The following is a 13,978-nucleotide window of genomic DNA, read 5'->3' as shown; positions in this document are numbered from 1 at the left end:
TTTTTTTATTTGACACTGTTCCAATCAGTAAGGTCAGCTCACAAGTGAAAGTCCAAATGAAATGAAATCAAATCAAAAGACCTAAAGGCATAGGCATAAGGAAGAAGCATCAGCATCCTAGTAGAGTGTGAGAGAGCTTGCCATGAGAAAGCTGAAGAAGCACAAGCTAGGCCTGAGAACATCACCTCAACATGATTCATGGCCGTTTGGATTGCTGCAATGGTCTTCCTTAACTGAAACAGCAGGCAGTGACCTTAAAGTTCTTAGACCACAGGCAAAAGTCTTTTTTTTTTTTTTCTTTTTTCGCTTTTTTGGTACTGATCAGTTGTACCACACCCATCAGCAGGTAAGCCTTTCCCCTTCTCAATTGCTCTCTTTCTTGTTCTTTTCTGAACACCACAAGAAGTGCTTGCTTTTGATTTGCTTTTGAATGGATAAATAGAGTTACAGTTGGAATTTGCTTTCTGAACGCCAATACAAGGTTGGATCAAGTCTAAAACAAAACCAACCATATTGTGGAATCCACTGCATAATTGCCTTATTGATCTGGATTGCCCACAAGCTTCAACATGGCATAAATGGGGGTGGGCTGTTGAGATACACCGTTTTCAAATATAGCCTAAATGCAAGAAAATCTTTAACACGGAAATGTCTGGGACCAAAATATATGTATGTAGGTAGGTATGTATATTTTCCGTTATTTCAATGAACTTAGAATTATGGGCAACCCCTTAGGGAAGGCCAAAACTTGTTTTAAATTCTTTCTAAAAGTCTTAATTTTCTTCTTTCAAAAGGGAAAGACACAAGAGTCAAATAAATAGTCAAGATGAGCTGATATGCTTGACTTGTAGCACAGTGATCTCCTACGGCTGTTTTTGGTTTGATGGAAAATAAGAGAAACAAAAAGTTGAGGAAAAGTTATTAAGGAATTTCACAAATTTTGCTAAGAACCTTAACTCTATGAATTTGCTAGATATAGATCTAATTGGCTCTAGGGTTGTCAGTGGATCGAGTTTAGGCCGCGTTTGGAAACAATGCAAATGGAGTGTAAATCCCGGTTCAGAGTAGATTTGCACTCTGGTTTACTTTTGCTTGTGTTTGATAATATTACATTTATGCATTGACAAATGACAGACCAATGCATATTTACATTGATAATAAGATGCAAAAATACATCAATAAAAAAGAAGTAAATTTGCATTCAAGTGGGCTTTTGATATATATATATATATATATATATATATATATATATATATATATATATATATATTGCTTTATTGAAATTCATTACAATTTATATAAACCTTTTTACACTCTACATATTTGCATTCACACTTATTTACATCGTTTCGAAATACAGCAGTGATAAACCTGCACTAACCCAACCATATTTGGTTAGGGTCAGGTCATCCTTAATCGGGCTTTGGGTCTGGTTTGGATTGAGACGAACCTGCGATGAACCCAGCCTGTTGACATTGCAGCATTGGAATCTCTCTCTCTATATATATGGTTCAAGTTGGGTCAGGTTTGAACAACGCCCTGCACCCAACCCATTCACATCCCTAATTGGCCCAATAATTTGTTGAATATTTTTCTGCCAAGCCCTTTTTTTTACTTTTCTTCTTATTATTTGTTGGAGCAATTGTTGAACCAAAATCTAAAGCTTTAAATTTTAAGCTAGTTTCGCTTGAGAAACCTCGAATTAATTCAAAGTAGCTCAGGATGATAGATGGGTCCCATATGTTTGAAGCTGACGTGGTGTACCATGATTGGACCAATATTACGAGTAGAACTATAGACGATTTTAACTAAGAAAAGTTGAGGAAAAAACTCTATATAGGTAGTGAAGTGAAGGAGAGAAGCTTTTAGCATACACATGCATACATGCATCGCCCAAAATTTAGTCTACCTTAAGCAATGTTAAGCCAAATCCACTCCATCCAAACTCAGATTTGGGCCAACAGTTAAGCCCTTCAGCCTTCCATACACCTGGTCCAGCCCAACCCAATTGAAACCCCTAGCCCTAGGAAGAGTATCAGATGACCATCAAGAAGACTTATTATTAATTTGGTTTTAGCTTGGAAGAATACATCAGCATTGCTCTTTAGCTTGGATGAGAGCAAGAAGTTGCCTTCCCTGCAACATTTGTCGCACAACCAGAATAAAGTGGCTTAGCTAATTTCCAACTGGATGATCTAAATCCATTATTCCGTCTGGCTTTCTTAGAAATTGTTTCCCACTTTTCTGGTGTTTGTATCATTGTATGCCGTGTTTGGCCTTCTGACTAGGAATTTTGGGTTTCTCACGTTTATGAACCTCAAAGCCAATCTCATTTTTATGCTGGGTTGAGCTTCTTCCTATGGGTAATTTCCAGTTATTTCATCGGTTAACACCAAAGCTATTTTTTTCCTGTCTTTGGGTTTCTACATTTTCAGTGTTTGCAACAGTAAAACCATATAAGCTCTATAGTACTTCAGTAAGAAGGAAAAGCTGAAATGACCTCGTCCCATTATTTTATTGATAACCGAGAATGGATCCAATGTAGAAGAAAGCCACAATGCTATCATTTGATTTCACTAGGAAGCCAAAAGGCTAATTAGATCTAAATGAGCTTATGAGCTAATGGCAAGCTTAAACTTATAGGCAAGTAGGCTTCCCTCTCTCATTTTCAGATGAAAGTTCTCAATACTACCATCAATGGATGTGCTAAAATAAGATATAGATGGGGAGATCATTTTCTGGTTCCTCCCCACCCCCAAAATCATATGCACGCTACCAAAGAACAATAATCCTTTCTACAAAAAAGGAAAAAAAAAGTACCAAAGGACAATACTGATTTTGCTTCAGAAATGTAAGGCCAAAAATTGTGATTTGCTCAATTTGCTAAACAGTTTTCGAACATTCCTCACCTTCACAGGTAATTTTGAAATGTATGCAACAACTAAATCATTTTGCTTCAATTTACAACTGTGAACCAAAGCCTTTCCACTGTAACAGGACAAAGTTTCAACTTCCCCAGCTCCGAAGAAAAGTAATCATCCTAGCAGATAGCAGGAATACATGGAACTGATGGAAGAACAGTCTAGCCATATGAAATTGTCAGTTGTGTTACTTGAGTAACTGAAACTGATATGAAACCATCAACCTGTATTTGGAGCAACTGAAGATCCTGATATGGTGCAGTCCAGCGAAAAAATTGCATGCCCTGGTGCCAACTTGTATGATCAGTGTGAAGAGGGCTTGGGACCAATTGAAGGTGCAGATTCTGTTATTCTCAGGGCTCCCCCAAGTTCAACAGGAACAAGAGGGATAAGGGAGTGCAGTACGTCTGTTATCAATGGCCTGTAACTTGGTTCTGGTTGCACACACAAAACAGCTACAGCAGCAACCTACACAATAATATTGTAGTTGACAAAGCATGGAAAACCACATTATTATACTGATTATGGAGTCTCAAGTCATAATCCCTAATGTAGTACAAGGATAGCTCACAAAAACATACCACATAATACATGAAACCAAAGGTTAATTTTAACTTCTATTTATAATAAAAGTAGTTTGCAACTCTCTGCTGGAGCTGAGGGTAGTTCACAGACCTGGTATAAGTGTTTCAGATCCATCATGTTCCTGATCACAGGATCAACAATGTTTGGAAGCTTTGATCTATCAGTGAGCTGAGGCAGGGCCTATAAGTGCAGATAGTGAAACACCAAATCATTAAGGTTCAAGGATTCAAAAACTAGTTCATTGAATCAAAATTGCAAAACTCGATAAACTTAGGGATAAGATTGGAAATTTCCCTAGTAATAGTCCTGCCTGGACAGGTGACAGGAATTACAGCAGAACATACCCATGTGACAATAGATTGGCATTCAGTTGATTCCATCTTTTCTACAGGCTTTCTTCCCATAAGAAGCTCCAAAAGGACAACTCCAAAAGCATAGACATCACTTTTCTCTGTCAACTTACCTGAAAATTCAACAATCATGAACACTATGGCAAGTTATGATCTCTTTTCATCTATATTCTCCATAGCAAAAATTGGAATTCAATATGTTGAAACAGTGAGATGCCAGTTTCATAATCTTTAAGGACATTATTGATGGTCCACATGCAATACACTCAGTTTTCTTACAAGTTAACATTTACATTAATATCAAGGAAAACTTAGTCACAGGTCTTCAACCTAAAGCACAAAAACCAAGTCACCGCATTTGCAGCAGCTGTACATCGATGCATTTGGTATAGCATCCTTTAGAGGCTATGAGAAATGCATGCTACATCTCCCATTCAAGGGAAAAGACAGAAAGGAAGAAATGTTAATAAAAAACACAACTATTTCCTCACATATAGGTTGAGCAGGGTTCGTGAAAGATGAATTAAGAGCATGGGGAGGAAAACTAATCAGCAGATCACCAAATTAATATAAAAAAATCAACTCAGTTCACATACCATCTAAAAGATACTCTGGTGCTACATATCCCAAAGTACCAGAAAGCTTAATGTTCTTGTTTTGGGCCCCAGAAGTTACAGCAAGACCAAAATCAGAGAGCTGAATCAAGACAAATTTGTAGAACATATTTAGAGGATTTCATAAAGAGAGACTATAATGTAAAGCAACACTATAGACTGAGGATAAAAATCCACCACAAGAGACCAACTTATCTCGGTGATAAAATTAAATTATTATATTTTTAATACTGATAAAAAAAAACATAGAAAAGTCTCACCAGTTGCTTGATTTTTACCTTTGCATTGAAATTGGAATCCAGAAGAATATTTGATGACTTTAGATCCCTATGGATTACTGGAGGATTGCAGTGTTCGTGTAGATATTCTAAACCTCTGCATCAAAGTATTACACCATTCAAGTCAAGACCAGATAGGAAAGCATGGACCGAGGAAATTGCAGAAAGTCAGAAACGAAGTGATTAAAGAAGAGAATATAAGAATCAGACTTAACAATGTGGCAAACTCACTTTGCTGTTTCCAAAGCAATTTTCATCCTGATGTGCCAAGTTAAAGCTGACCCATGAGAAGGTCCTAAAACATGAAACCAATTAGAAATCATTACTTGTTCACTTTCTTGTAACTTCTTTTTGGACTTAGCAATCTCAGATAAAAAGAAAAAGAAAGAAAGAAAGCAATACCGATATACCATGCAATTGGGTTTCAAGTGATCCATTCTGCATCAATTCACAAACAAGAAACCTTGTCTCAGCATGAATGCAATAACCCAGAAGAGAAATGATATTGGAATGTCGTAGGCGACTCAGTAAATCCACCTCATTCTGCAATTTCAGTTTATAATGGAAAACCAAAATCATTAAGACAGAAAAACAAAACAAAACAAGCCACAAGAAATCCCAGATTATTAAAAAAAGAATAGAACCTCAAATTCTTTCTCTGCATCCTGCCCTCCACCCTCTAGTCTCTTTACAGCAGCAAGAAAGTTTTCGTCAAAGCGAGCCTTGTAAATACATCCAAAGCCACCTTCCCCCACAACATTACTTTCCCGGAAGTTGTTTGTGGCTGCTTCTAACAACTGATAATCAAACACAGAAACGGGTACCTTCTTACCAGTCGTCTTCAAGGAATTTAATTTACCCAAAGCTGAACCTAATGCAAGACCTCTCTATCAGCATCACCTCGTTAACATTCTAAGAGAGGGATAAAAAGAAGAGAAGAAAAGATCTAAGAAGAGAAGCACAATACATATGATTCTGCAATTCAGTTGATTCAGAAAAATAAACCAAAGAGAAGTGAAGTGGGTTATTTTGGGAAATGTTGATACCTGAGCTCCGTATGCTCTTTGGATCGGAGTTTTTTGAGTTCTTTCGTCGACAAACCCAGCAGCAAAGGAGCGATAACATGATTATACCCAAGGCAGAGGATGTAAAAATAAGTGGTATTAGCAATTTCTTATCTAAGTGATGATGTTCCTGTGCTCTTTCGTCTTCCACCCCTGGTTTGAGAAAGATTCAAGAAACACAGTTGAGCGAATTTCTACCTTGGGAAGGAAACGAATCAAACCCAGTAAAAGAAAGCAGTAGAGAGCACAGAAATTGTCCTCGAGTCGCAGAAAAAACAACAAGCATTGTACGTATTTTTGCCAAGTGCCTAAGCACCGGAAAAATGGACAGAAAAGACACGGAAAAAAAGGGTACTAAAGGTTTTTCCTTTGTGATCAAATCAAATACAAATGATTCAGACATTTTAAGGATTCACCGAGAGAATTGGGAAGGAAAAACAAAAATGAAATTAAAGATCAAAACCCATAAACCCTGAGAACAGATAAGAAACAAAACAAATTTCTTAAACTTCCTCTGTTTGGTAAATTTAATGAATAAATTTATTCAAAAGTTTGAATTTTGAATTTGGAAAAAAAAAAAAAAAAAAAAGATAAACATATTACTTTACCCATCTAGAAAAACAGGAAACGAGCCTACAAATGAACAGAACTCGAGAAGTCCAAAAACCCATGATGTAAAACAAAGAACAAAGAACACACAAGACAATAAGGCGTTGCTTGAGTACCTGGAGAAAGTGCCGCCATTGTTGCAGAAACTGGAGAAATGGGTTTATATTCAGGGGACAAGGCAGGTGCAGAAATTGTGGAAAACGAGGGCTCTGGTCTAGCATTACTGAGAAGAGGAAAGCAAGAAGCCCAAATGGGTAGAAGAAGAAGAGGAGGAGGAGCAACCTTCATTTCCTGTTGAAAAACACAGAACAGAGAGGAATGGATTGTTGTCTTGCTCAAAGACGGGAACAAATAAAGAAAGAGAGGGAAATCTGGGAAAACTAGGTAGGAATTGATGTTTGGATCTTCTGCCTTTTTTTGAATTTGGCCCAACTTTTTTTTTAATTTAATCTTCCTTTCTCTCTGCAAAAGCCAGGAGACAAAAGACTGTTGAAAGGAAAACAGGAACTAATGCAAAACAATAATGTGGCAGTTATCAAAAGGTGAAGGCTAAAAGCTGAGAGTCTGAGACTGAGATCAGATGTGTGTTGCAAATGGAGAGAAGAACTGAAGAAGCACATGACCAAGATACCCTTTATTAAACCTCATTTATTTGGGATGCCGAAAGAGTATGATATCGGAAGAACTTTAACCAATCAGAATTCAGAAGCACCTGAATTTTTTTACGAATTGCACTGTAGCAGTACCGGTTCAATGATATCGGTTGATGGGTTATCAGTTTCTCATTTATCATTGCCTTAATAAATAATAATCGGAATCTTTATTTATAACATTCCATTTATTTCTTTTAAATCCACTTAAGCTTTTTCTTGCTTTTAATTCCAACAAAAAAAAAACATTTAGATTTTTTTTTCTTTTTTGAGAAGAATACCTTTAGAGTCTACACTAAATAAGGCAAATTTGAATTTAGTTATTTTTGTTACTTAATATAAATATATAATATAAATTATTTATGTTATATAATATTATATATATAATGCATAAATGCTTTATATTATATATAATACATAAAATACTCTTCAGAAATAGCATTTACACTCCTGATCACATTGAGCACCATTTTTATAGGGGCAAACAGAAAGACAAAGTTACCCTTGTATTATGAATTTTACAATATTTTTCATCTCATTAAGGATGATATGTCTCATTAACAAAAGGGATGTGCCCAAATCACTTCCTTAAGATGGGAAGACATGATATTGAGAAAAAAAAAAGTAGTTACCAATCAGGGTTTTCATAAAAAATTACAGGGTTTTGATTGGTCAAAATCTTTTCAGTATGATGTCTTTCGGCATCTTAGATTTTTGCAATGAGATAAGAAACAAATTTAAAAGAAAAAAAAATTGCAGTTAGAGAAGCTACATCTAATTGTTTGAAAGAAGGCCAACACATCAAAAAACCCAAGATTGACCTTTTCTCTAATATCATTCTATGGATGATAGACCCTTCCATTGGTAATGAGGTCTATCAACTGTTATAGGGTTGTCATCTTATAACAAGTACAATTATCATATAAGAGCTGGCCAACTAAACAAAGAACAACAAGATTAGACGTATTAAGTGAGGTCTCCGTTGAAAGCATCCACATCGATGGGAGTGTGGATGGGCTCTACACCTCATTCCAGCTTCTACTATCTCATTTTGTTGAAAAAGGGAAGGAAATGGGTCCCAATTCCCAACATCATGTGTGAGATTTTCTTGTTTTGGTTTTTAGTTATAAGTAAAAGCTATATATGGTTGGCATTATCATCACCAACAGATGAAGACAATCTTATTTGAAGAAGACAGTTATGCCATATACCCTAAACAGACCAAACAACCAAATGTTAGGATTTAAAAAACGGAAGTATTAAAGTCAATGAGGCTTTTTTGATAGTTTGGCCCTTTTAATAGATAAAACAATCCCTTCATGAAAGGAAATCTCTCTCTCTCCAATTATGTTTGAATATCAAGAAATTGACTTTGCTGAAAGAAAATATTTGTTTTCTTAAAGGAGATTGACAAAAGAAAAATAAAGGTCGAAAAAATGTGAAAGTTAATGGGCTCCATCCATGCATCCATTTTGCAACCTGCACTGCATCGAGGGATGATTTGCAAAGGAAAAATAGCTACTATTAAAAAAAAAAAACTTTTGGAATCTTGTTGTGGGTCCCATACTCTTTTAGGCCAATCAAACATTTATTTTAATATTTTCAAAAAATTGGGAAATTTTGTTTAATTCTAGGGAAATTTTATGATGTCACTAGGTATGATACAAGAATTTTGACCAATCAGACCTTTCAGGGACAAACTTTGATGAACATCAGTTGTTTGCTTACCAACTAGTAATCAATATGAGATAAAATGAGAAAAAGTACACTGAGATGGTTTGGTTATTTGCATAAAAGATCATCTACGACATCATTATAAAGAAGTGATTTATTATAAATTGAAGGAACTAAAAAAAGCATTCCTCTAAAATAAAAGAGCTAAAAGAGGCAAAGGCTTTGAATAGATGGGTTTAAGTAGTAAGAAATGACTTACAACAGTTAAAATTGAAACATAAATATGACACTGAATAGAAAAGAATGGCAAAACAAGATTAATGTAGCACCCGATATATTCAGGGCACAATGACCAAGATACCAGTTGATTGATTATGGTCAAAACTCTTCATTCTACTTCATTTTGTTAATTATTAAAAGTTAACCATAGCCTCAGTTTGGTTGACAAGGAAAACCAAATGTATGAAAAGAAAAAGGTTAAGATGAAATAAGTTTTCTCTTTTGATTTTATAGGGAAATGTATGGTTTGATTGCTAATAAGAAAGTGAGAGAAAATAAGAAAAATTAAAAATTTGTCAATAAAATCCAAAAACAATACTCAAAATGTGGCTGGGAATCACCACAGAAATATTTTTTTATACCAAAAGAAATTTTAAATTACTCTTTTTCTTGAAAACTATCTGTAAATACAAAAAAAAAAAAAGACTGCAAAGTGCATAATGGGTTGATATTTGATGGAGCCCACTACTACCCTTTTAAAAGCTTTCTTTGTTTTTTCCTGCCAATCGGACATCTTTGATAAAAAAAATTGTTTTGATTTTTTTTAGTTTCTTTCACTTTCTTATATTCTCTATGTAACCAGAGAAAGCCTAAAGGAGAGGAGATCGGCTTCAGTCAGTTCCAGGCCCGTTCGAACAGCCTTTATAGCCTTACATTAGGAATATCTAAGTACCTATGTACTTTACTTCATGGGGAGATATTCTCAATGCAATGCGATAAAGGCTGTATAAATGGAGTTTGCACTGACTGAAACTGAGTTCCAAGGATTGAAAATAAATAGAGGAAAACAGTAGAAAGTGAGTCCATGCTCTCTTAAAAAGATATTTATTTTTTCTATTTTTTTTCACAACCAAACCCAAATTTTTGGTTTATTAAGATGGTTTTCCTAACCAGTTTTCTTATTAAATTTAGTGCTTAGGAGTGTTATTTAATCCTTAATTAGGTTATTGTGAGGTATTAAACTAATGTTATGAACATCTAAGTCAAAAAGGATGAATGCTGATTTAGGATCAAGAATGAAACTATCCATCCATATTAATGATGATGGAGATGCATGGATACATCATACATAGGTATTTTGAAACTTAAAACTTTAGGCTGATAAAAGAAAAAAAAAGTATCAGTCATATCGATAGACATTGATATTATCAGACATATAGATATTTTCATATTTTGATGCTTGCTTATAATTTAAATTTCTATTTATACAACCAAAGGAGTAGTGGTTCAAAGATGCGGCTACTGCATCACTGATTGTGGTCACTTGCTTTTTTTTTTTCCTATATGCCTTGGAAGGTATTTAAATTTTTAATTTCAACTCAATCCTTTGAAAATATGTTATTCTATCATTTTAAAATAAATAAAAAAGGAGATATATCACATATCCATATTTGACCCTTGTGACATTTACCCTGCTTGCACTTTCTTCTAATATTATAAGAACACATCACGTGTTAGGTAAAATTTAGGCTTGAAATATAAACTAACCAGCATGGATTGATCCCAATCAGTACTGTTTTAGGTGGCACAGATGATGGCCCATCAAAGTAGAATTATGGTCCAAGATCAAGGGGGGCAATGAAGCAACTTATTTTAGTGGGTAAATTACAGACAGCCACCGAGGGAGCACTTCACACTTAGCTTTTTTTTGAAACACTATAAGTATTTATTTTAAATTCTGGGACTATATATATGCTGTTTTGGTTCACTTGGCGTTTATTCAAAAAATGTCGTCACACCAGTGCCACATAGGCGTTGGTGTTTATTATGGAAGAAGTAAAATGAAATAAATGTTTTGTTTTACCGTTTATCAAATAATTGGTAGAAAACTAAAATGCTTTGATTTTTGTGTATGGAGCATTTGGGGAAATGTCAACTTCTTATTTTCTCCAATGCTTTGGGTTAATTTTGGCTATTGGGGGCCAACAGCCTTTCCTGTTGAGAGAGTTTCTAGATTGGCCACGTTCACGGTAGTTCACCAATTCACGAGCACGTATTTCCTATTGAGAGAATTAATTTGCCCATTCTCGTGGTAACATGGCTGATGAGGGGTGATTTGGCCCGACCTAGTGAGTAGAACACACGTGGATAGGATTTGTCAACTAGACTATGAATCAGTGTTTATTGCCACCTCAACACTATACCACCTCAGCAGGCAAGGCCCATTTCGGGTATCTTGAGCACCTCGGCGATGACCGAGGTCTGAGTAGCTTGGGATTGCCTAACTTGCCAAGGTGATATGTTAGACTTCTAGAAGCATGCTAGTTGCCTCCAAGATCTTCGGGATCATGCCGCATAACCATAGGACTTATTCTTATCTCGCCCGAATCGAACAAACACGATGGGCCTTATTGGCTAGCACATTAACCACCTCCCAGGGAAAAATGGACTCCTAACAGAGCAGGCCGAGGATCTCAAAGGAGTTTTGTGAGACCTACAACATTCTAGTTATGTAAGGGCATCAGCCCTTGAGACCCAGGTACATGCAATTTTGTGCATTATAGCTCTTATATTCATTTACTTTCAGCTTGCAACCAACCTAATACTAACTTAAGCATCGGAGTAACCACACCCGGTTAGCCACCCTGGGTTCTCTGAATGCTTCTTCTTTGTAGCTCGATCAACCAACTAGGCAAACTACCCTCCAGCTAGGAGCTATCAAATCGTGCACCATCAATTCAACCCAGAAACTCTCTCAACAAGAAAGTTTGTTGGCCCCAACAGCCAAAGTTTTTCCCAACGCCCCAGTGTTTCTTGAAACCAAATGTTGATGTGGCACACTTTAATGGTTAACTTTGGCTATTGGGGCCCAACAGCATAAGCTGTTGAGACAGTTTCTGGGCTAGGCACGTTCTAGGCAGTTTACCTATTCACACCCATGCTTTGGTTTTTAATCAAAATAAATTAATATGTAATTACTAATTTACCCATTCTCATAGTAACGTGGCATTTCCAAAAATTCTCTCAACAACATAATTGGCCCCCAACAGCTAAAGTTTTTCCACTTTGATGGGTATTAATCTGAGGTGGAGGGTAAAAAACATTCAAAGTGAAGTCCAACCAAACAACAAAAAGATGAAACATTTAAAGTAAAATTTTTTAAAGTGAAAAAAGTACAAATAAACGGCCTATCCATAAATGCCCAAGGAACCAAACACATACATAATAAGTGAAAATAAGTATTGATTCACACTTGGCAAATAAGTCCACTTGTGTTTTGTTTATTTCTTAGCGACTGCCCCCATCTTTAAAAAGTCGATAAAACCCTATTGTTTTTTCTCCATCAATTCTTAACTCGCAAGGTAGGGACTAATGTGGAATCTCAGTGGTGGTGACTATCGTTTGCTCTCCCTTGTGTCAATATGATATTTATAAATAGTAAATATATGCCTATGTTAATGGTTATAATTGTCATTTCCACAAATATAAGTACTTGTGGAATAAGCGGTTTACAAAACACTACAACACAAATAAGTATTTAAAATAAGTGTAAGTGGTTTGAGAAAAATATGCCTCCCAAACACTATTATGTACTTAAAAATAAACACTTGTTGAATAAGTACTTATTCGAACGAGCACTTATTTCCCAACACAGCTCAGTCTCCTAAACTTTGTTTTGCCACAAAGACCTCTTGAATTTTTGAATTTCAACACTTATCTCCAACCATTAGCATCCCACTTAGAGAATTTTTCTTTGAACCAAGGTTCCAAAATATCGGCCCCTATTGGCTAATACGTATCGCATCGGGGCCTTTCCGATACGCCCCTATAGGGGGTAGCCGGGACTTAAACCGGCCTCTCTGAACTGGTTTTGAAAAAAAAAATAATGAAACACAAAAAAAGCACCAATACAACCCAATATTTAGAACCATGCTTTGAACTAGTAAAATGTTCATGTGTTTGCATGTGATAATTTCAATAATAGTTCAAAAAATGATAATTTCAATATCCTTATTCAAACCCATTATAAAAAAGATAAGTAATCAAAGCATGGTGTGGTTGTTGATTAATTTTTTTTTTTATTTTCATTTCCATTGTTAATAAAACAATATTTATGTATATGATAAATGTATGATTTTAGATATGTGCTATTCTTTTTGTATTTTTTTTGTTTTTACCAATTTTTCAGTTTTTACTGTATAATTATGACATCATTTGTTAAGTGTTTATGTATACATATATGAATATATATGTGCAAATGTGTTTATATATGTATATGGTTAGGTTGAGCTCAAGCTACCTAACGAATAGGTTTGAGCCTAACCCAAAAAGTTGAAAAGACCAAACTTTTGGGCCCACCTAACCTAAGGCTTGAAAATCCAAGCCTAGGTTGTTTTAAAATTGTGAGATATGTCAATCAAAGCTTGAGTTGGAATGCCCAAGTAGACCCCTATGGACCATTGACCACTGCTTAGATGGAAAACAATTTCCTTTCAAGTTAAATTAACTTTCTATTTTATTCTCATTATTAATAAAAAAAACTTTTGTTTATCACAAGTCACAACTATTATTTTTGGCACAATGAATATATATTTTTTATTCACAATTCCTGTATTTTCTTACTAATTCAGTGCTTTTACTTTTTTTAAAATTTTTATTATTTAATTATGACATCATGGGATTACCCATTTGACCTAAAAGGTTGAACCATTGACCCAACACTTAAATAAAGAAAATGGCTATGTTTCTAGATAGTTTATAGATTTTGTATTTCATTTTGATCATTAATAAATTTTTTTCTTATTTATCGTACTTATTTTTTTAATATGATAAATATCTAATTGTAGAGAATGGATGTCCACACCTTAAATTTAGGGTTCAATGAGTTATGAGAGAGAATTGAATGAAGTGAAAAATAGTATTTCAAATTGCATTTTTTGCCGTAATAGTTAAAGAGGGGCCAAATTCAAAAGTAGAGGTGTTTTAGTCAAGAAAAATTCTACAAAACTTATAC

General features: G+C 35.0%; 1 protein-coding gene across 2 annotated transcripts; it reads right to left on the bottom strand.

Moving 5' to 3' along the window:
• Positions 1-2,836: 2,836 nt before the first annotated feature.
• LOC148869575 (putative receptor-like protein kinase At1g80640) lies at positions 2,837-7,083 on the bottom strand. Of its 2 annotated transcripts, none has more exons than XM_088967963.1 (10): positions 6,538-7,083; positions 5,795-5,965; positions 5,393-5,619; positions 5,159-5,291; positions 4,980-5,043; positions 4,749-4,845; positions 4,453-4,552; positions 3,851-3,969; positions 3,597-3,686; positions 2,837-3,389 (listed from the first exon to the last, which is right to left on the bottom strand). In XM_088967963.1, exons 1-10 carry the CDS (start codon positions 6,707-6,709, stop codon positions 3,225-3,227), a joined length of 1,338 nt encoding a protein of 445 aa, XP_088824089.1. In that variant the 5' UTR covers positions 6,710-7,083; the 3' UTR covers positions 2,837-3,224. The 2 variants fall into 2 exon arrangements, with proteins under 2 accessions (XP_088824089.1, XP_088824090.1); XM_088967964.1 differs by having other exon boundaries at positions 5,393-5,613; positions 6,538-6,993.
• Between the last annotated feature and the right edge of the window lie 6,895 nt (positions 7,084-13,978).

This window comes from Nelumbo lutea, chromosome 2 (genome assembly GCF_056320005.1).
Source record: "Nelumbo lutea isolate HS-2025 chromosome 2, American lotus-T2T, whole genome shotgun sequence".
NCBI lineage: Eukaryota > Viridiplantae > Streptophyta > Magnoliopsida > Proteales > Nelumbonaceae > Nelumbo > Nelumbo lutea.
This window is presented reverse-complemented; position numbering and strand designations above follow the sequence as displayed.